The 24,844-nt window shown below is 42.2% G+C and overlaps 1 protein-coding gene across 1 annotated transcript in view; it reads right to left on the minus strand.

The window, feature by feature from the left end:
- The window catches only part of st6galnac3 (ST6 (alpha-N-acetyl-neuraminyl-2,3-beta-galactosyl-1,3)-N-acetylgalactosaminide alpha-2,6-sialyltransferase 3), a 60,442-nt gene that overhangs the window by 30,824 nt on the left and 4,774 nt on the right, over window positions 1-24,844 (minus strand). The window contains exons 2-3 of the mRNA XM_028428266.1: window positions 6,908-7,102; window positions 74-483 (exon numbers count right to left, since the gene is read on the minus strand). Of these exons, the coding sequence (XP_028284067.1) occupies window positions 74-483; window positions 6,908-7,102 (605 nt within the window). The remainder of the gene's footprint in view (window positions 1-73; window positions 484-6,907; window positions 7,103-24,844) is intronic.

The following is a 24,844-nucleotide window of genomic DNA, read 5'->3' on the forward strand; positions in this document are numbered from 1 at the left end:
ACTGCTGCAGAGTTCAGTGATGCTGAGCCAAAAACAGATCAAACACAGACAGGGCGACCGAGGTTCGACTCACCTGTCTTTACCCGTCTCCTTCTTGAACACCATGTCACAGTAGTTCATCCTGTCCTCTGTGGTGACATAGATGCGAGCGTTGGGGTAGTTTTCCGACGCCTGCCGCAGCATGTTGTACACAATGCCCTTCCCGTCCTTCCTCATGTTTCGCAGCGGCCCCCACACGACGTAGACGGTGTCGTTGCCCTGGCCGAAGAAGTATTGTGGCTTCTGCAGAAGCAGAGGGACGCTGGTGTGGGAGACGACCCTGAGAGTGGTCCGGCGACCCACGTCGTGCTCAAACCCTTGCGTGGGTGCGTTGTTCATTCTCCAGATGCAGGGAGAACGGTCAATCTGTGGGCCGGCAGCCTGGCCCAACATCTGTCCAGAGCTGGACACGATGCTACAGAGCTCACAGTGCAGCTTCAGGGGCTAAGAGAGACAAAGAAACTCAGTTAAAATTATATAAATCTTTAATGTCCCCGAAGCTTCAGTCTCTTTCATATCTTTCTTTAGCTCTCCATGAGGAGCGTAGAGGTCAGGCAGCTACAGAAAAATGTTAGACAGTTTGAGACGAATCAAGTCTCAGCCTACTACCACATAGATAAGCATAGTTTTTTAGGGCTAGTCTAAATCAAACTTTGGTATTGGTAAGTCCACTGATAGGAGTCCAAGTAAAATCTGCAGTGAACCTTGACAAATCCAAGTCAGATTTCACGTCTGTGACAAACCAGAGTGACAGTCTGCTGGAGGCCAGTTTGTAGCCAGCAGTGAGAGTCTGTGGCCTTGGTTCTTGGCAATGTTTTTAGCAGCTTAATGAACCAGAGCACACCAAGAGAAACTGTATGATAACAGGCAAATGAAAGGAAAGGACACACACACAAGGCACTTTCTTTTTCATTGCGTGGATACTTTTTCGACAACATAAATGACTGCAGTGAGGGAGCAGAAGACCAGCCATCCATCTGTGGAGAGCAAGCACCCCTAATGATTACATCAATCTGTCCTGTTTGTTTCCAGCAAATCCAAACACCTCAAGTGTCTGTCGTCTCTTTAAGAAATTAAGATTGAAGTCTCCTCTCCTCGTTTTTTTGTGAGAATTCTAGTTAATGGAACAATAGGCAATCTATGACTTTCATCAACCTCTATCAATGCAGCTTCAGCAGGTCCGTGCATCAGTTCATAGAAAACAGCCACAGGAACGCAAGATAATTAGTACAAGACGCCCAAGAGAAAGGAAATATACCACAGAGCAAAACACTGCAGTGCTTTATCACTCGCTGCTATAGAGGTCTTTACACCCTCCATCACTGGGAAGCTGAAAATGCAGGAAAGTTGGAGGGAAACATCTTAAATAGTCTGAAAATACTCAAACTTTGCTGCTGGTGAGGCAGTTGTGCAAACTGTTGCAAATTACTTGAGAAATTGGATAAGCAATCATGATGCAATTGATTAACAAATCAGCAAAAAATACATTAAATCCTTGGTTCTAACTTCATCCCATTAAATTTAAATTACTGTAAGAATTCATTGCATCTCATCTGGTTTTATTTTCATCTTCTGTCATAGTTTGTAAAAACTCTTTATATGTGTGGTACGTAACATTATTAAAGTGATGTTTTGGCAGGAGGCTTGTGTGGTCAGAACATTAAATAAAATGCATTTGGATAATTATATATAGAAAATATTAATCAGTTTTACAGCCTTCTATAATTTTTTTTTTTAAGACGGATGTCGTACTGCCCTGAACTAACACAGATTAACTTAATTAAATGTGGGACCTCAGAGGTTACAGAGCAGAGGGGGGAGGGGAGGGGGGTTGCGTCATTTATCTTACTGTAAATTTTTTATGTATCTTATATTTTACTGGAGCACAGGGATTTGTAATGAATCTCCAATAAAAGCTCTTAGCTACACTTTGCCAAGTGAGGCCCTCCGAATGTGCAATGAGAGGTTTACCTAATTGAAGCCAATATGCCTGGATTGTTTAGATGAGAATAAACTTACTTAAGTGAATGAATGCAAGACAAAGTTAGAGGAGACAGAGCCGCGTGTTGTACGACCGAGCACTGTTCATCATTTGCTTAATGGAGAATGACTGAACGTCACTGTTTTGAATACAAACAGCATTTTAGCTGCAGGCCAGCGGCCGACGCGAAACTCTCTCTTGTGTGTTTCTTTCATTTAATCGACAAACAGTGAGAGACAGAGAGTTTCAGAGTGTAAACACATTCCCACTAGACAACTCAGTAAATTCTATTACAGCCATTTGTCTCATCAGCACTCATTGTTGTGCGTACACGAGATTTACTGCTCAGAAAAAGAGACAACACAAGCGAATGATGAAGTCTAAAGGGAACACTAGACTCTTGAGCGATTTACTTGACAACATGGCCGCCTGGAATGAAGCAACAGAGGACCAAGTATCCATCGGTGGTGAGCGACCTCTGGAAATGGTACGCAAGCACTGCTTTGTTTACGTCTACCTTATTTTTGCATGCAGCGGGTCAAACTTTTTTGTGCCGTACTTCCGTATGCTCACTAACCATCACTAAATTCAGATCAAAACTGGAAACACTTTAATAGTCCCAGCATAATCAGAAATATAAAATAAACTAAGATTAAATTAACAAGCTAATAATCAATGGTGCCGGAATACTTAAAAAAATAAATAAATACAAAGTGTGGAGAGGATCTAAGAGGTGGATGACAAGAAAAAGGGCCTATACACCTATTTATGCCGTCTCTTGGAGCGGGTTGCACGGAGGTAGACATGGAACACAACATACATTTGTTAACAAACAACAGTTTTAGTGTGAAAACACAATTCCACGCGACAAATCAGGAAACATCACTACAACCATCACCAGCACTCATGCTTAGAACGGAAACAACAACAACAGATTTTCCTCCTGATAGGATATAATTCTCCTGTAAGTTACTTCAGCGACTGCTTTTTTTTTTCCTCCTGTATGGACTCATTTAGGATGTAAGAACTGATCTCTGGACCTGGCCTGGTACTCCTGCATTTACTGGGTAGTTGAAACACACATTACAGCAGCCTTGAGCTGTCAGCGGCTCGTCCATCATCACCCGGTCCCCTCAGCCCAGCTCATAACTCCATCACGCCTTTCAGCACACACAGATTGGCTGAGCTCTGTGGGGAACGCTGGCTGGCTAAGTACATGTGAGACACGTGGAAACTCTGAAGAGCCCCAGAGCAAAGCATGTAGCACACCAACAGCAGAGAAAAATGATTAAAAGAGCATTTTCCCTAATAAAAATGCTTCATTTTAAAGCAGAAAAAATACAGCCACGCTGGTATAAACAGCAGTGAACATTATTGCTTCTGATCTCATTTACATGCTTTAAAAAAAGAGTATATAAGCTTATAACTACTGGAACACTTTTATTCAGCAGACCTGGAGTCTTGCTCCCAACAAATCTTTGAGGTTTATGTCCTGTAAATCAATAGTGTTACAGGCTCCTCAGCTGTGATTCATGTTGCAGTTTCATGTTCATGACGCCACTGCTTCAGTGTGCCATGCAGTAATAGCAAACAGAGTGCACTTTTATAATCCCAATAATTCTGGCTCTCTGATAAGTACAAAATCTACTCAGCAAAGCCTCCAATTTGAAATGCATGAGTGTGTTAAAAATAAAGTGGTTTATTTAAAAGGCAGGCTTAATGCCGGGGACGCGGCCATCATTAAATTACGGCACCGGGGTGTGAACCTAACCTTGACGTTCATTAAAATGCTCTAAACACGATTAATTAATAAGCAATAATTATTTCATCGACATGCCGACTATCACTGTGTAAGATTCCGGCCTGTGAACTACAAGTCCTTAAAGATATTTATTGATCACTTATATTTTTTGGTGTTTTTTATTCTAAAAACCTTTAAATATAATGTGCTAATATAAGAATGATAGCATGCTAAAGGTGAACACAATAAGTTGACATGAACAGGAGCATGTTAGCATTGTTTAGCATCTACCTCATTTAGCTTAGAGTCCTCATGTGCTTTTGGGAACAACATGGATGCTACAAATATGATATATGATTTCACTATGTGTGTTTAAACAACACAGGGCCTGGCAAAAGTTTTGTGTTCAAAAATGAAGCAGGACCCACACACAGACTAAGGGCAGGTAATCACAAATGGAGGGAAACACAGGAGGAAGCACACACAGATACACAAGGCCAGACACAAACCAGACCCCTCAAAGTAAAACAGGAAACAACCAAACAGGAGAAAATACAGCGATCCAAGGGAAAACTAAACAAACAAGACAAAGGATCGTGACAGAAACTTTTCAAGTTTCATCTTGAGTGTTAATTTTTCTTTTTTCTTTTTTTTTTTTATATAAAATTTGAAATCACAGGGGAGAACACAGTAAGACAGTAAGACGGCTCCTGATTCGAATCTGGGGCCTTTCTGTGTGGAGTTTTCAGGTTCTCCTCCCTGTGTGGGTTTTCTCCGGGTACACCAGCTACCTCCCACATCCCACATACCAAAGACATGCATGTTAGGTTCACAGAGGCCTCTAAATTGGCTTTAGGTCTGAGTGCATGATTGTGAGTACTGCATTAGCCTGGCGACCTGTTCAGGGTGTACCCTGCCTCCCGCTGTTTGACAGCTGGGATGGGTGCAGGGTAACAGGGGGACTTCTGCACAGAAGTTGGTTCAGAAAATGAATGAATGCATGGAAAATCAGAGGAACACAAAGTAACCTGAGATTTACAATGTTTACACAATTGTTACCTCCATTTGAAACATACGTACACTGACTTTTACATTATATGCAGCTAGATATGGTCAGTATAGCAAATTCTAGATGATTTCTAATTAACTATAGGAAACTCACCTAAAATTGGACCCGCCCTCCCCTCATGTAGGCTGCACTGTGTACTTTTTAAAGGGCCTGAGTTTAAAATGTTTGGGTCTAAATTAAAATATCAAGTTTTTCTCCCCGCTCTGTGATAGACCAGAGGCATGAATGTAAAGTGCCACAAGACAAATGTTTTCTATTTCTCCTGAAAAGCAGAGCAGGAGCAATTCATCACACCTGGAGACAGACTCAATCAAATGAGGAAAATAAGGCAGGCCATTCCAATGCTACCGGGTTATGCATTATACATGCTCGCGCAAGGTTTATAACACATCGAATGACACCTCACCGTGGCTCATGTGAGATTGCCTTACAGTCTGTGAGAAATATTACTCCTTCTTAAGGTGTTGCTGTGTGCTTAACCGAGGCTGACAGCTCACACGCTGCAGACGTTATCAGTTATCAGTTCAGCCCAGAGTATCACCTTAACCAGACTTCAACTATTCTGTCTAGTCTTTGACAGAAAATTCAGGAGCGCGCCGAACACTTCTGACACTGTTCAGGCCAATCACTGCCTTTTCTGATTGGTTCCAGAGAACTCACTGGTGGCGAAATTTGAGCCAAATCGAGGCCTAATTCTGCACAAGCTGCCCGTCCCTTCCGATGATTTGCATAAATCTCCACAGGGGAGAGGGCAGTGATTTAAGCAGGCTTGTCTGGAGGCAGAAGGAGGTGGAGACGTACAGATTGGTGTAAGGCGTGATTGCCTCTGGGCCCATGTTGTGTGGATGAAACCCTCCGGAGGCAGAGGATGACGCTCCGCATTAATCTGCCAATAACAGCCTGCTGAATCTAAGGCATCCACTCATAAAGGACTGATGCATCCATTGCCACTTCATTGCAAAACATGACTCCTTATTCTCCATGAGCTGGAAATGTGACATGGATTTTAGTGCGTGACTCCTCAATATACCCCAGTAGGAGCACAGTTTTAGTTTTTCATGCTGCCTCAAAAAGCAACAAACACACAGCTTGGTTTTTAACATTTTGATGTGGTGGGAATTAAAAGGCTTTGATATTTCAATTTCCATAAATTGTGCAGGGAATATATACAGCACAGAGCTGTTTGAAGGCAGAAGAATAGGATCACGGACACGGGTGTTTGGAATTACAAAGGAATTATAACCACAAGAGACATCATTCACTGTAGAGGTGCGGCTGATGACAGGAAATAGATGGATATAGAATATGAATAACAATAAAAGAAAAGTTACTCGTTCACAGCATGATGTCACAAATGTAGGAAGAAAGTCTGCAGCACAGGTGATTGTCAGGTTGGATACAATAAAACCATATATATCAGCTTTTATAATAGCTTATAGGTTTTTATCTAGCGCTCAGCTCTGTACATCAATGGGCCCGCAGCCATGACTGCTCAGGCTGCTAAACCCCAGCCTTGCTAAGAGGTCCAGAACACCATAATACCGCTGCTTTTAGAAGAGCAAAACACACTCAGCAGCAAGCTTATATCGCAGAGCTAATGCTAACTGAGCCAGCCGTAAGTCAACAAACAGTGTCAGTCACTGTGGGGATATACAACTACACAAAAAATGAACTGATAGAATTTACAGATAGCATCCATAGCTCCATCTCAGGTGGTAAATCATTTCCATACAGATTAGAATGAGCTGCGGTCAGTGAATGGCTGCTGAATACTGTTAACACACCTGCCAGACACCCAGACTGGGGCCTTTTCTGGATCATTTCCAACTAAGATGTCATCGCAAATAATCCAGAGTCCGTCAGCCCTCTGGGGTCTCATAACAGCCCGGGGCATTGTGCACTTGTCTGTGTGTCGAGCAACTTTTCACCAAAAGACATATGATGATCTCTGCTGGTGTGTTTGCTAATATTTCTTATTAGTCAGGCAGCAATGACAAAAAAACAGAAAATAAATCTAAAGATATAGTGGAGTCAGTGTCCAGTTGAACACCACTCTGCATGTGTGTTTGTGCCTCACCTCCTGTTTGGGGATGCTGACATAGCCCAGGTGAGGCTTGAAGGCCTTGTAAGGCTGCTTGGAGAACATCCAGTGGCTGCTGAACGTCTGGCCGAACACAGGCTGCAGGAGGAAGTATGGCTTCTCTGAATAGTTCACCACGACCACAAACAGCGACAGCGCCACGATGAGACTGGTGGCGATCAACGACTTCTTCTGCAGAAGGAGAGAGAGAGCGAGTGTTAAAAAAAGCACTGTAACTTGAATGTATGTTAGAGCACATCTAACCGTGTTAGTATTTTTATATTGGATGATAAACAGAGAAGTCCATGCTGCACAGCTGCAGCATAAATCTACCAGCAGCTGTGCAAATATACACAATAAAAACAAAAGATGCATTCACTCCTCGTTTGTCTTTACGAGAACAAATACACAGTGTGTAAAGATGGTAAATTACACTCATCAAATTGAAACACTCTGTATACAACTGCTTTTAGGATTGAAAGAAAATGAATAGATTCAGCTGTTTCTGTGTTTGCCTCAGTGAGGCTCCAGCAAACTTCAGCGCAGAGAACCTGCAGAGGATGAGGCAGTGTTTGAGCTTCTTTAAATATATAGACAGAAGTGATCATGTTGATACAGTTTTTGAAGCTGATGTTGTGATTAAAATTAAATTAATCATGCCGTCTTACGATAGGGTCACTCCCATATGATCTAAGCAGGGACACGAGATCCCCTGTGAGACAAGACTTCTGAAGTAGAGCAACTTTACCACAGAGGAAGGGGAGAAAGTGTTGAAGTTAATCACTGTGTTTTAGATTCAGCGCTGATGACTCCCTGTAACCTCCTCCCTTCACTTCAGATGAATGAAGTATGAAACAATCTCTCTGAAGTCCTCCTTCTGAGATAGTCAATTTGCAGAGATTAACACTTAATCTCTGCTCGTTGACTCACACTATTTCACTCCTTCGAATGCAACTGATCTATCGGCCTTTGAAGAAGCTGAGCTGGTTCTCACAAAGTCGTCATCAGTGTTTTAGACATGGCACAACTGTAACGATGAAGGTTGGTCGATAGTTGTCCAGACTTAAAGGCAAAGTTAGGCTGTCAACATTCATGGTCCCCAGAGGATTAAAGCTGCTGACTCTGCTATTCCCTGACAGACTGCCTAACAAATAACCCGCTGTGAGTAAAAGTACTCCAATACTATGTTCTATCAATACAACTAACTTTACATCTCTGTGTCAGCGGTGAAATCTGCCTTCGTGATGTGGGGTCTCTCTCGTGTCGACCATATTTGCTGACATGCTGTCCCAAAGCAGCCACACATAAGCTAGTAGCTAACTAGCACTACCACCTACTGTGACAAAGCATAAAGAAAATGAAAATATATCTATTTAAATTCTTATAGTTCACCTTGAATTTACCTTTTCAACAAAAGAATGAATTGGTCCCGAGTCCCCCCACATGATCATCCAACTACCTATAAGTATCTGTGAGTTGTTATTTTGTGCCACCAGTGCACCAACTGTGCATAAACATAATATTTCTATTTCAGCTTTCCTGCCAATAAAGCAGCAGCTGGGGTGAAATTGCTTCATAGCTTGCAAAACTGCAAAATTATCATCTGGAGGTAAGAGGTATTACAGCCCGGCAGACAGAGCTGAGAGTGATGAATAATGGATAAGAGATGGAGGACGAGGAGTTATTGGCAGGGCAGAGCTGGAGATCAATGCACAGAAGAGAGAAAGAATCAGACCGTGGTGGGGAAAAAAAAAATACAAATCTGTGCTGCTACATCACTGAGCCTGAGGTGATGATAGAGTTCAACAGAGCCAGAGACATTTTATTTAATTTTTTTCTAGGAAACTTCAATAACGGGCTGCTAATCTATCAGACAACACCAGTGGCAAACTGGACTTTTTAGGAAGGTGGGGCTTTTCAGATTCTTTGAAGTAACCTGATGGCGAGGAGATTGGATGTGGCGTGGGTAATGGTGAAGCCCCCACAGCCAAAGATCCTGCACCTCCACAAGCTCTGATCTCCAACATCAAACGTCCCAAGGGAGTCGCCGCAGGCTTTTCTTCTCAGAGATGAGATCAAACATTTGATGTGCCGTGGGGCAGGGAATTGTAAAAAGATGGTGACCATTTGCTGGGCTGACAAGCCTATCACATTTTAGCAGTTGCTTGTATGTTACATCACACATCATTTCATGGCATTACCATCCATCTTTGATCACAAACAGAAGGGTCCCAACTTTGATCCAGTATGAAACAGCACTAAGAGGACCAATGAGAAATTCTCTTTAAGCATTTTACAAAATAATATATATCCTTTTTTTTCCTGAAAGGACATTCAGTCTGTTCTTTCTCATCCAAAAAAGAAAAAAAGATGGCAGGTCGTCTGAAAATGTGCTGTAATAGCCAGTCATCAAGAGTCCATTATGGAGCATGAAACCGATCCCTTATAAAGCAGGAGGAGGAGGGGGGGCAGAGTAACAACCTCAGCTCAGTCTGCAGAGCTGCAACATCCATCTGTTCTCAGGAGGACAGAAAATTTCCTTGTCTCCTTCAACCTCATTCTGGCCACAAATCACAGGGGAAATGATGTGTCAGAGTCTGGAGGCGATTGGAGGGCTCGACGTGGGCGCCACGGGGCGCTGAACCTCCACCAGCTCCTCTCCTCATTCACTCATCCATCAGAGTGATCACGCGTCGGCCTGTTGAGCCGTGTGACACGTAAGTTGAAAGGCTCGGCGGAAGGAGTACAGTTGCGGAGTTGGACCATTAACACAAGCAGAAAGGCTGCAGAGCGGCTATAAAGTTTCAACATTAGAGCCTTCGGTCAATGTTAAAACATTTTGCTTGAGGAATATGACTCCATATTGCAGCTGCAACGACCTTGTTTGCCAGCATCCGATCAGACAATGACGGCCATTAAGTGCAGCGCCACTTATGGGTGTAGCCTGGGGACGTTTCATTTAACACGTCCTGACCGAACGCTTTGTGGGGGCTGTTTTAAAGGTGCTAAAACCCGCTCTGAGTGAGAGGGTATTGATCTCAGGTTGCAGTCAAGACTGTGGAATCACTGGTGCCGCTGACATGAGAGTGCTATAATTTCCCTGTTTGGTCTATCCTGCAGCGAGCCCATGAGACCTCACCTAAGGCAGGAGAACATAGCAGCTGGCATAGGTCCAGTTGTGACAATGGCCTAAAATGTACATTTATATTTCATAGTTTTACAATGAAACAAGATCAAAAAGTCAGATTGTTTGCTTGCTGATGTTCAGTGATGTGGCATTTCAATGTAAGAGAATGAGTTTCCTCCTCCTAAGATGCTTATATAAGCAAAAACAAAACATGCAAACAACATAAATATATTAAAAATCAACATCTGAATATTTCCTCCAAACATCACTTATCTGCACAACTATCAATTTTTCTACTTGATGTATATGAAATAGGCAATAAATCTGCAGGATAATCAACAAGTGGTGCTCAACTCACTGGAGTGATGAATGAAATTTCAAAGCAAATTAGCTGCTTATTTTCCTCATACATATTGTGCAATCAGAATTTCACCTCCATCAGGCTCTATTTGGGCATGAAGAGAATACAATCTCCCACAAAGAATACTGCTTCGGCTCAGTAAACAACAGGACTGCACTGTAGCTCAATCCAAAAAGCTAATCGTGATGGGTATTGGAATAATGAGAGGCTCAACCTGAAGAAAATGGCTCATGAAAAAACATATCTGGTAGCTATTTTCGCGAGTCTCCTGGGCAATGTGTGAAAGGAAAAAAACATGGAAATTACATTTGCAATGCAAAAATTCTTCCTCCCTGGCACCTGATTCTTGCCACCACGGTCCACTGAGCAGTTAAAATCCAATTTCAATTAAGGCGTTTGAGAAAATATTTAGCCAGTATTTCCCTCACTCCTCCTTCTCCTCCTCCTGCTCCACCTCCTCCTCCTCCTCTCTTTTTCAGCCTTAATGTTGCTCTCTGAGGCAATAAGACCTGAGCATAAACAAAGAGCCACACTTGAGATTGAAAGTGGGTCCGCACACACTTCACTCATGTCATATTTCTGGGAGAAGGTTTCGCTCCAAAAGTCATCCAGGTACGAGATAACAAACTATTCTGTTCTCAGAGGAGTAAGAGGCTGAATCTTCACTGCCGGCAACACAGTCACGCACAAGTTCCCATCCACATTTCAGCCACAGGAGCCCTGAAGGTGCATTAATACAATCAGTAAGTGTTACTGCATTTAGATGAGCTTCATGACTAGCTGATTAATTTCATTCATGAGATATTTATACAAGTTTTTACTTACTTTTCTTTTACTTTATTTATTCGTTATCTGATTTTCAAGGAAAATAAATATTCAGGTTGTTTATCGTTTATCGTAATTTTTATAAAATATGGTTCATAAAAAATGAAATAATTTTGTGTTTTTAACCAGCAGTTGCTGTTTTGTTTGATTCAGAATTTGATTGTTGTTGAAGTAGCCCACCACAGCTAACAGGAGCTAACTTGGTGCTAACATTGAAGGGCTAAGCTACCTCAAGTGCCTCCGAAATAAAACTTTATGTCGGTTAATATATTGCATTTCTAAGAAAAATAAAATTAAAAAAAATAAATTAAATTAAAATTGATTTATACCATTAATATATATATATATATATATATGGTATAAATGCTGTATATTGGTTTTCCATGCTTTTTGTTATTGCACAATTTCCTATTTTTTAATTGCCAACATCTTCCTAGAAAATTCTGAATAAAAGACATGAATGTATAAATAAATACACAAAGAAAAAACAAACATGGCGCTTTAGTAAATGCACACACGTACACTCCACTCTTCTTTGTCTGTCTTTGCATTAATTCACTGAGCTGAATAAATGCATAGAAAAACAGGAACCCTGCACGCATGCAGGATTTATTGTGCTGAGGCTGCAGCTGACTGAACGGGCAGCAGCAGAGCTTGTTGGTACTGTGGGGCTTTTAAAGCCTGCTGATGCTGGTCGAGCCCAGCAGAGGGGGCAGTCACCTCACACAGCTGTCATGTGGCCTCCATACGGGAGCACTGACGCTCCGGCTTGCATCTTAAACAAGGATCTGTGATGCTTTTCTGTCTAAGCTTCTGGTCTGAAGAAACTCTCCGAACATTCACTGGTTTAGTAACACCACATTAATCCAGTCACTCCATGAGAACAATAAGGACATGGAACTTTACTTCACAGATTGTGGGCTGATATTTCTCCTCATCCTCCAAACAACCTCACCTTTTGTTATAGCTCGTTATATTTGCAGACATGCACATCAAACAGGCAGCTTCTACATGTTTAATATAAAGATATAAGCTTGGTTCTGGGAAAGTGCGCTCCATACAAGTCAATATTCTACTAAGTATAATACATATATATATATTGTTAGAGGAAGCACTACGTCCACCGGCCCGGCTGCTCTATGACGTCTTATATCAAACAGATCCAATAATTACATTCTAGCTTTCTGTTTGAAATACACTCACTCCTGTTTATTGCTCAGTTTGTGGGAGAGGAAGTCATTAGAGCAGAAACTATAATTACTATAAACAAACAGGATGAGTATGGAAGATGTGCATTAGGGGAAGCAGGCAGCTGGTCCATATCTCTGCCCCCTTTTTTTGTACATTTCATGATTGAAGTCCAGATGTTCATGCTGTGCAGATGAAACTTGACTTACTCCTGATAATGGGCCGGGCGCCTATCTACAGTACAATGATAAAATGTCCTGATGCTGCTGCTGCTGCTGCCCCTGGCGAGCACTACTTCAGTGGTATCACCCTTATCAGCGGTGACATATGAAAAGCAAATCCTTCAATCCAGGTCAAATGAACACTAATCTGCTCTGCTGGCATGAAACTGGATCACTGCCGGTACAAAGCATCTCGGAGAATCTTAATCTGTTTGTTTTTTATTGGAGACGAGACTCTGCAGGGAGCCATAATAAGGAGGAAACACCCTTTTCATCTATACACACATTAACTGCTAATCCCAGCCTTCATTATGGATGTACTGTATACGTGTGTGTGTGTGTATGTGGGTTTCAGCACACGTGTTCTAAAAATGTGTGTCTGCAACCCAAAAGCAGGCAAAACCCATTTGACTAATGCATATCTGATATCAAATGGAACATAATCCCCACAAGTATGAAGGATTAAACACTCTGCAATATTCACTTTCCCGTCTGGATCTGGCAAACTTTTGGGACGGGGGGTGGTGGGAGGGGGGAGGCAGGAGCGCCATATGTTCACAGGAGCAGTTTGGTGACGCTCTATGCTCTGCTGCGTAGGCTGATGCTCGCTGGCTCGAGAAAGTGAAGAATTTGTCAAAGTGAAGACAGGGGAAAAGCTGCTCTCTGTGGCGCTTTGAGAAGCTGAAATCCACAGAACAAGTCTACCTCTCAGAAATAAAGCATATTGAGATTTTACATTTGACTGGAAGTCACAGTGCTGCATAAAGACTCCCCACAGCAGTTAGAACAACACTTTGTGTTGTTATATAATGCACCGCCTCAAGGTCAAAACCGCAACAGTAGTCAGACTTATTTCACTTTACTCCACTGCATTTATTATAGTTCAGATTACTGATTAAATATCTGACAGATGACAAAACACTGTTTGTGCTATAATAAATAAAAACAGACCAAAACAAACTGAAGCTGGAATGATGAGCTGATTTAATCAGGAGATGAATCAGAGCAACATTAACTATAGATCAATCATCTAAACCTCATACAGTATTTTAGACGAGTATTTGTTGGGTCCATTTACTGATACAAGTGTTAATGAGGACATTTTATAAATTAATGATTAGAATCTCTGGTAGTTGCTGCCCAAATCCAGTTTTATATGTTGCTTTTCAGTGCTGCACGACCTAAAATCTATCCAAAAATAGAAGAGCAAAGAGGTGAAGTAGAAGATGATCTCATCATCGTCACAGTGTGTCCGGCCCCCCGTTTAATAATCAAATAAACTCAAAGCGGTGGAGCACCAGTAAAGCAGAGGCCGGTGGGCCACAGCAGAAGCCGGAAGCCCAGGTCCTGTAGGGACAGTTAGCCTGGCAGCATTAAACTTGTTCTGTACTATACAAGGACTTAGTGTGGTCTCTGTGGATTTGAGGTGGATTTCCAGGGGGTAGTACCAAAGGATGCAGGATAAACTGCCTCATGAAATGATGAATGATGAATGATGAATGAAATTGGTATGGCAGCATTTCTACTGAGTGGAACTGGCTGTGAAGGGGAAATTCAGATCCAATTAATCGAGAGAAACCGCACAAAGTAATGCGGTATGACTGGCCAGGTTACTGTACAGCTGTCGTAAAACAAGGTTTGAACCAGGCTGCAAACATGTTTATTCCTGCTGTAAAGTTGAACATTTTAACATGCCAGTTTATGGGGATTAAGATGCTTTTGGAGCCTGCCCCCAGAGGGCAAAGGGGAAACTGCAGTTTTTAACACTTTTACATTCACTTATCAGCCACAGAGCTTGCAGCTTAGTTCATTTTAAATACAGCCTTAAAGGTGGAGCATTAGTGGAGGTGAGGCAGCCACATGCATGTCACACACAGTGACATGAACCCCAGTCTCCTGAGAGAAAGTCTTCAGTTAGGAAATGGCATCAATCCCCCCACCCTCTGCTTTCATAATTCATTACCTCTGCCAAACAAACATACGCGTTGTTTTGAGATGGCAAAGGACCTGTTCTGTCATTTGTGTGTGTAACGATGCTGCCTAGAAGCACAATAAGACCTGTTTTTACCACAAAAAAAGGAAAAGTTAAATCATTTTCCCATAAAAAGATATAACCTCTAAAAGAATCCATTAATAAACGACCTGTTTGTCCACATCAGCTCCATATATATCAGACCTGCCGCCCCAGCCACTGTTGATGGAAAAATAATGTTCCCTTTTCTGTAATATCCATAACTGCAACTGTCAGTTATTTTTAGACACAGCGCCAAGTCAGAATGTTCAGTGGCATTGGGCCAATCACAGAAAATTACTTTTCTGCCACTCACTTATAACATGAGCTCTTTTAGTTTTATCCTCCTACAGTATCTGAGTTTTTAAAGAGCTGGCTGCTCTAATGGTGGCAGGTGGCCAGCAGGCAGAAGTGACCGCAGAGTGGGCCAAGGACGAAGCTACTGTACGGTGAAGCATCAGCTGCTCTCCATCCACCGCACATGTCCTCACTCTGAGCCACGAGTCAGGACAGCTACCAAGGTACAGACTTTCAAATGCAACATGCAGGAGAGACAGGCTTAGAATGTAATACTTTACACCGAAACAGCAATTACTCTCTCTGTCTCTTTGTGTTTGAAGGGAGACGGCAGGAGGGAATCAGGCTGTTGAGAAAAAAACATTGAGCAGAGAAAATCCATTTCAATTTGCCAAATGCCAGTGCAGGATTACTGACATTTAGCAACTGATATTTCCCCTGAAACCCAATACTATCCCTTCATAACCCTGTAATAGAGCCTCATCTCTTTGATAGTGATTACACACAGCACGCCCGCTCACAGAGACCTCTGGGTGTATATATCAGGAGTTCAAACTGCACGCACATCTGAGGAGATGGAAGGATTAGCCAAACAGATGTCATGCATCATCTGCAGGGGGCAGGAGCAAACAGCGTCTCCAGGTTTCTTCTCCATTCGACTACACACAAGTCCGGCTTCTGCAGACACTTTAAAAAAGATATGTGTCTGACAAAGACAGCCGTGCACATTGACTTTTCATGTGGCTGAAGAATAGCCACTTTACCTTTTACCACTTTAAATTTTGAGAGATGTTAAAGCAACAACAACTGCAGACCTTCACTGATAATTCAGTGAATGGGTAAGTTTAAGTAAAATGAGGCCAATGAACCAGCAGCTATCCTGAAATACTCCTCTAAAGACAGATTCTAACCTGCACTCAGGTACAGCCTTGCATCTTCATTACCAATGCTAACATGCTGATGACAAAAGTTACATACTTCTGGTCACTTAGTATCAGTATCGTGTTGTCCAACAGAAGCCAGAAGTGTGTTAGGTGAGTTAGTGTTTGCCTACCTTTCAGATATTCACAGAGAAGTATCTGAAATGACTTCCAGTAAGTTCATCCTCCTCTCATCTCATTACAGACAGACACAGCGAACTATACAAAGCTAAAAGTTGCACTTTGAGAGGATGGAATGACATCAGTAAAGCTTTTTGCCTCCGGAGAGACAGAAAAACGTAGCAAAGACAGGAAGATTTTGCCTTTAAGTTCCATTGTTTACCTTGTCATCTCACTGTTTTATCCCTTTTTGCTAGGTTTGGGCAATAAACACTTGGTTGGGGATAAAAAGCACTAGGTTGGGTGATATTGGCAAAAAAACTAATCACGATTAATTGCGGCATTTAGCCGATAACGATTAATTCGAAGATTAATTGATGACAATTGCACTTACATGTTTTGTTACATGTTACATTGTTCTGAATTGATACCAACAAATCATAAGTCAAGTTAACTCCTTCATTCTAACAGGTTAAGCTGGTTATGTAGTGATTAGGCACAAACCAGCCATGTTTGAAATATGTATTGATAACAGATGCACAAACTGTTTCAAAATAATAATGAAGCAAACGTTTAAAGTAACTTTGTCCTTCAAATGTTCTTATCTTAAGTCACAGTGCAGCATATCAACATTAACATTAAACAGGACAAATAAGTTCAGAAAAGTCACATCAGTGATTATTAAAGATTATTAAAAAATGTGTCTGTGCAAATTAACCTGTGACTGGACTATGTCGCACACTAGTGCATGTTTTCACTCAGACTGTAGAACAGCAGCAGAAAAAACATGACAAACAAACTGGACAATTCCACATTTAAATGTGTGTGTGTGCAAATCAACCTGCATTACGTTCTTCCAGCGCTTAGTTTGGTCGTAAGGAGCACGATGACTAAACGTATTGCGGATTCTCGAGTGGAATTCTTTCCAATATCTGCTGGAGGAGACTTCGCTGTTGTAATGTTTCCTATTTTAAATAAATATCGGGAGGCAGCTTCTCCAGTCGGAGTTCATTCCTTTGATCCAAGCAAACATCCAGTTGCTATGGCAACAACTAACGCTCCGCGCTTCACTTAATGCATGTCGCGTACGCATGCGCGGCACTATACACTACAGCTGTAGCCGGCGGTGTGGCCTCGCTGCGCTTTCTTCAGCTTTCTTCGTGCTCCGGCTTATGGTGACAGACGTTGAACTTTAACTGAATACCACTGCCTTCCGCCATTATTGTTATTGTGGGCTCACATGTGCGCGGGTGATGGTGAGAGTACGCCTCACACAAAAACACGTCATCATGACGAGGCACTAATCGCCGTAATCGATAAGTGGCAAATATTAATCAGTGACAGTTTTTCTGACGATCAATTGCACACGATACGATTTTGCACAAGCCTAGGTCGGATTTAGATAGCATGTCATAATTTAGGTCTTGGTTACTTAGGTAACAGCCAAGAAACCTTTCCTGCATGTCTGTCTGAGGTTACCAGGTAATGAGTGTCGGGCTTGAGAGAAGACAGATATGGAAACATTCAAATAGGACGTGTTGGCTCGGATAAAGGACGTGTTGTATTTAGGACATGTTCATGTCACTCTGAGCGGTCAGAGGGTTTAGTGTGAAAGTGAACATTTAAGTCAACAACATTTAAGTCAACAACATGGCTTTTGTTTACCACAGCAGAATTTTCACAAGAAATGCCTTTGGAGCGCCTCGACAGCACAGCTCTTTGTCTTTCATTAATCCTCTTATACTGTGAAGGTGCTGCAAGAGCTTCAACAGCAGCATTATAGAACCTAAATGGAGCAGCTGCTGCTCATGATAAACAGACCAGCCAGGTGAATCAAAAGATGTTGTGTAGCATGCACAGGTGTTCTTTCTGCATAATAACAATAAAGGTTTGTAGCCTGTTCGGTCAGTGCTCTGTGCTGCACTGTGATGGCAAACCTGACAGATGGGAGTGTGATGGCATTCAGTGCAATTTCATCATAGCAACTGTAACCCTTGAAGGTCAGGGCTCTGCGTCTACCTGTCTTCTTCTGAAGAACAACCAGTTGCTATGTACTTAAATAATAATAATAATAATAACTTTATTTATAAAGCACTTTTTTAAACACTCAGCTTCAAAGTGCTGTACAATAAAATCCAAGCAGGAACAGCAGAACTTGGTTAAAATACCATCCAGTAACATTCATAAACACAAGGTGAGTCAATAAGACGTAAAATAATTTAAAATATTAAAAATAGAATAAAATACAAAATAATGATAAAAATAAGAATAAAGCATAAAAACAATTAAAAAGCAATAAAGTAAAACAATAAATGAATGGATAAATGAACCAGTTTATGAAAACGCTAAACAATAAAAGTGAGTTTTAAGAAGAGATTTAAAAGAGGTCACTGAGTTAGCCTGCCTGATTTCCTCTGGCAGGGAGTTCCAGATTTTGGGCGCATATGCAGCAAATGCGCGGTCACCTTTTGTAATTAGCCGGGTTGTGGGGACTGATAGGAGGAGTTTTCCAGAGGATCTCAGGCGGAGTTCAGGCTCGTGAGGGGTTAAAAGGTCCTGCATATAGGAGGGGGCGAGGCCATTTATTGCTTTAAAAACCATCAGTAAAATCTTAAAATCAATTCTAAAACTCACAGGGAGCCAGTGAAGGGCAGCTAGAACTGGTGTAATATGGTCACTTCTCCTTGTATGAGTGAGAAGCCTTGCAGCGGCATTCTGTATTAATTGTAGTCTGTGAATGTTATGTTTACTGATACCAGAGTAGAGGGCGTTGCAGTAGTCTAGCCTGGAGGAGATTAGTGCATGTATAACTGTTTCAAACAGAGGTGGGGAGAGGAATGGTCGAATTTTTCTTAATTGCCTTAGCTGTGCGAAACAGGATTGAACAACCTTGGTAACTTGAGTGTCATAAGAAAGTCTGGAGTCAAAGATGATACCCAGGTTGCGGGCCTCAGTGCATATATTTTTAGACCAGGTGCCAAGACAGGTGGAAAGGTGGGCAACATAGCTGGGGTTGGGGGTGGAAGGTGTAATGATAATAATTTCTGATTTAGCATCGTTTAACTGTAGGAAATTGCTGGACATCCAGTTCTTAATTTCTGTTAAACAGGACAGGATATGTGAGCCATCAGAGCTACCGGGTGTGAGTGGTATATAGAGTTGGATGTCGTCAGCATAACAGTGGAAGTTAATATTGTGTCTGTGCAGGATATCACTGAGGGGTAGCATGTAGATAGTGAAGAGAAGAGGACCCAGTATGGATCCCTGGGGCACACCACATGACAGGGGGGCGGACACTGAGGATGTGTTACAGAAAAGGACCTGTTTGACAGGTATGAGGTGAACCATTCTAGTGCCACTTCACTGACTCCAACAGTGTACTTCAAACGGCTGATTAAAACATTGTGATCCACAGTGTCAAATGCGGCGCTGAGGTCTAGGAGGATTAAAATTGAGTGTAGACCAGAGTCAGCCACCAACAGAAGGTCATTTGAGACTTTTACAAGTGCCGTCTCCGTGCTATGCATGCTCCGGAAACCTGACTGGAACTTCTCAAAAATGTAATTATTATTCATGAAAGAAGTTAACTGGGAAGCCACAACTTTTTCTAGAATTTTTGATAGAAATGGTAGTTTAGATATCGGTCTGTAATTACTTAGAACAGCGGGATCGAGTACAGGCTTCTTTAAGAGAGGGCAAACGATGGCATGTTTGAGAGAAGATGGGACAATGCCAGAGGAGAGAGAACCATTTACAATGGCTAGGATACTGGGACCAACCGTGTGAAGTACATCTTTTAAAAACCAAGAAGGGATGCAATCTGAGAGGCAGGTGGTAGGCCTTAACTGCGTAACAATGCAATGTTACGCAGTTAAGGCCTACCACTATAATAAAGGTAGTATAGGAGTTTTCATTCTGATGCACTTTTTGTTAAATTAGTGTAACTTCTCTTTACAATCCGATAGCAGCCGATTAGTTCGGCAGTTTCGCTTTAAAACGAAGAATATGAATCATCTGTGGAAGCTATAAAACACTAAAAACATCAGCCAATCCTCCGGGTGGACCCTGCACGGAGGATTGGCTGGTTGTCACTCTCTTTCTGCTCTGTGCACACCAGAGAGGTACGTGCATGATGGCCGAAGTCACAGACCGCAGCTCGTCTTCAGGTAATGCGCGTCCATGTGATTGGGAGGCGTGGCTTCGGGGTGAGCTCCAAGAGAAAGGGGCGTGTGTTTACTTTCGATATCTCTCACTGAGTTTCTAAAATCTCCTACCCTACCTTTAATACGCTGTTGCTATGGAAACAATGTATTGATTTCTTAAGTATGTTACATTAAACTACTAGGGTGATGAAGACCAGGTTCCTGCATCAACAGTGCGGTCCTATAACCCCCGATTTATGGCACATTCAGTTATTCCTGGGTTATATTCTCACTATTATCACTCATAAAAATGCTTGATATTACACCTTCTGGGCTACCAGTAGGTAAAAGAGGTCTCTATTAGCCCATAAGTATGGAAACAATGTGCAGCAATAAAAGCATTTTGATAGCATAACAACAAAATCATTCGCCCCCAGAGCGGTGAGCCTCCCTGAGCATGCAGTTGTTACATTACCCACAATGCACGGTGGCATTTTGAACTACTGCCCACTTCCTTTTTTTCCCATCACTACAACAACAGAAGGTTCCAGTCCACAGACGGGGCTAAATGCACATGGCAGATTATATTTCACTAAAAAAATTAGACTAGACCTGATTTAATGCCCTCACTTAACCGCCAGGCTTTATTTGTGTCTGTCAACCTCTTCAGCTCATAGAGGCAATCAGCCTCCTGGTGCTGGCGCCCACAGCACTGCTGGACTCCCACCGGTGGTAATAACAGTGGCACTGCAGCCTTTTATTAGCTTGGCTTGGTCAAGTGCCTGCAGGAAACGGGCCTGTGCTATGACCAGACCTGTCTCCCACCGAGCACATCACTGACTTTATAGCACAACCTCACACTGCAATAAAAGAGAAAGTGAATCAAAGCCGGGATTTTCATCAAGGGTATCTGATCCTGTGTCGTCCACCATTCTGCAGAAGGATGAAAATAAATCCTAACATGTCAGGGCAATAAATTAAGCTAAAAAAGCCGGTCTGGAGAGAGCGGGCGTGGCAATCAGCTCGCAGTTGGACAACACTAATGCAATTACAGGGATTTTCTGCTTGCTCAGAGGCTCGGTTCACGGGCGGAGTGCAGAGAGCTGAAGATGAGCTGTGCAAAGTCAGCCGTTACTCAGGGTAACAGCCAAGCCTGATCTTGCCACCTCGCTGTCTGGGAAAATAAATACGGCATTACAGCAGTCTGAAGTCTGAACATTATTCAGCGTGGGCCCGGATTTTTTTTTTAATTATTTTGTGAAGCCGTAACCTAACCTACCACACTGAACTGAAAATCTATAGAAGGATTTCGTTCGCCTCTTCCCACAAGCGGCTGGGTCAGGTACAAACAAGCACTGCTAGAGCTAAATGGGATTCAGTGTTTTTACTTAAGGACATCTCCGCATTGTAACACTCAAACCGTTCCTTCAGTTAACATCCAATCTTCCCACTCAGTCTGACACCTCCTACTGCCCCTCTGATTCTGTTTTTGTCGTTTGAGCAGCCTTTCTAAGCCACATCCAGGTCTATGGAGAGCAGAACTCCTTATCAAACATGGCCTCGGCTGATCTGTCTCTTCTGGGGCTTTGGATCGCCCCAGTGCCAACGGGCAGTTAGGCCCTGCCAAGAGTACAACAAGCTCTAAGGTCCTGCCAAGTGTACAATGTGCAGAGGGGGGCTTGCCAAATGTAATCCAGCAATAGTGAAGCAACAGCTCAAAAGAATCAAACTGGCTGGGGGTTGCCTATGAAGCTACTTCATATTCTGAAATTAACAGAATCTGCTGAAGGCATAAATGCTCCTAAAAAGTTGATAAAGTTGCCAGAGGAAAAAAAAAACTGACAGAAACCCAGCAGAGAAAACAGAATATCCACAAGGAAAAACACACTGACACTCCTCTCTGTGGAAAATAAAACACATGTTTAATAAACCGAAAAGCAAATAACTGATTAATCTATGGGACATTGGATATATAATGATTTGCTGGTTAGTTTCTCCATCGATCAATCGATCATTTCAATGATGGAAAGTTACCAAATGAAGTGTTGATCAGAGTTTACATCAACACATTTTTTATTATCACAAAAAAACAACAAAACATTGAAATAGTTCCAGATTATTTCAGCTCAACACTGCTTAACACAGTCTGTATATATTTAAAGAGTTAAACTCTTCTAAAGCTCTTAAAATCCTTTTTCAGTACATGCAAAAATGTGAGATATTTTGGGACGAATAAAATAAAAATCTGTAATTTTATTTTAAACTATTTTAAATATTAACTTCTGGGTTCATTTTCTGGCGTGACCTGTATAAAGACAACACAACATGACCATGCAATTTCCCCATTGTGGGATTAATAAAGGTTTCTTAATCTTAAACCAACTGACCAACAGATAAACTAACCATCTGTTTTTGTAGCATGAACAAACACTGAAAATAATCTGCGCCACCAAACCTAGAAGACGTCTTTAAACGTCTCATTTCTGAGCTCTCCTCCAGTGTTCACAAACACAAACACATCTCAGTGGCAGCAGCAGGTGGTTCAGACGTCACATGTGTGTCCATCCGGCATTTGTCATTTCCCTGCTGCTGTTAAGTTGGCCGCCGGCCTCCTGGATCATTTTCTAACCCAGAACTCCAAAACCCATCGTCCAGAGAACCATCAGGGCCGGATGAAGCCATCTGATGATCGCTGACGATCTGCCGCCTTGGCAGCTCTGTGTCTGACTCACTGCAGTGACCGTGCTGAGTCTTTACCAACAAGTTAGAGTTGAAAATCGACTGGAGAGGAAAGTGTCTTAATCCTGAAACGTTGTGTGACCCTTTAAGATCTGACGGTGTTTGTGCTGCAGAGGGATCAGACACGTGTGGTTAATAACAACAAACAGTCCGGACGGCTGATTATCCGACTGGTTCGTAGTTCATGTTTCCAGTAGAGGGTTGGTATATGTTGCTTTGTAGGGTTGGAGAACATTGATTTGATTAATAACATTTCATTTTACTGACTTACAAAATGAATAATCTTGACATTTGAGTAGCAAACTTTCTGATAATCTGACGTGGAAGAATCAAATTTCTACTATCTTCTTCTTTTAGGATAATAAAAGTATAAAACATCAACCTTGACATGACTTCTCTGTGAAAACTTGGCTCAGGTTCTTCGTGAGTGACGTGTAATTTCATGCTGCCTACCAGAGCTCCAATTACAGAGTGGAACTTAATTTGTAGGCTGCCATATCACCTCCTTCATTAAAGTCTGTGTTTCTTTTCTTTGTGTTTTACCAGACACAGAGACTAAAAAAAGAAAATGACCAGTGCCAGCTCATATCACAGGTTCAAGCAGGCCAAGCCGGCAGAGCGGCACATGATTAAACGCTGCAGGATTAGAGACTACCTGAACAACACGGCCAACGCCATGGACAAAGATCAAGTAAAGCCTTCCCAGATGCTGATAAGATTCTTCGTGTGAGTGAAGGGTCAGCCGCTGGCCCGGGTGCTACTACGACTGCCGCACTGTGGATTAACGCCAGATCTGGAGGGAGGTTATCACCCTTGGTTACCGCTGTGAATGAGCTAACCTTACACTAGCTTCTGCAGCAGTGTGTGTGTGTGTGTGTGTTTGCACAACAGATGTAGGTTACATTACCATAATAAAGCAGCCACACGCTTAGAATGGTACTCCGCCCGCTGAAAAGGGCTCCGAGGATGGACTGCCACAGCACAGCCAAGGACAAAGAGCGTCTTTTAGGTTGTTCAGTCAGGAAGAGGATTTGGCTTAGGTTGACCTAAAGTTTGAGATCTACTAAATTTGTCCTGCAAAGATATGCAGTCCAAGCAGTTATTAGTATTTGTGGGGAAATGTGGTAAATAGAAGGAAGAGGGTGTAAGCTGAATCTGTGGCTTCCTTCATCTTTACTGAGTTCATCACTTCATAGCAAACAAAGGCGCTAAAGGAGACAGTACAGAACCACCAAACAGCAGACGGACACAGAAACTAGCTGGTGAACAACATGAGGCTAAACAGACAGATCTGTTTTCTTTTTGAAAAGAGTGGAGACTAAACAGAGCTCAAAAAATTAGAGTTACATTGGAGTTACATTCTGTCTGTTTATCATGTCAATAAGCATGTGTTTGCTTGAACTCCTCAGAATTTGTGTAGCAAACCAGTACAATCCCTGAGAGCTTACTTCACTGACTGCTGCAGTAGCAGTGCAGTTGTTGGATCTCCAGGTTTCAGAGGCTCACATTCACATTTGTACTGGTACCAGTACTTTCAATTCAACAGTGTAATTTAGATATAGCGTTATTGTTAATTCTTTATTTCTGGCCATTCTGTGCTGTTTGTCTGTGCAGTGTGTAGGTTGTACTATTTCAGAGAAGACAACGTGTGCATCAACAAGTGAACAAGTGAAAATTACTTATGATAAAGTTCAGTGGACACAATATAGGAGGGTGCTAAAATGTGGGAGAAACCCAGGGAAGCAGAAGACTGTAATCAGACAGGTGAGAGTCAGCCTGACCTCAGAGGTAGAAGCTGCATTTTAAATCAACTGAAACACCTGCTGTTTGTGTAGCTTCGCACCCTCCTATGGATGCTGTGTACGATACAATTTCCTGCTGCATGAGGGCACCTCGGGATAACTTCCTGATAATCCAGGCTTTGTTCAGAGTCCATGTGTGAAAACAGCTTAAGTAAAAGAGAATTACTGCACTAAGGTTCTG

This window comes from Parambassis ranga, chromosome 17, assembly GCF_900634625.1.
Source record: "Parambassis ranga chromosome 17, fParRan2.1, whole genome shotgun sequence".
Lineage (NCBI taxonomy): Eukaryota > Metazoa > Chordata > Actinopteri > Ambassidae > Parambassis > Parambassis ranga.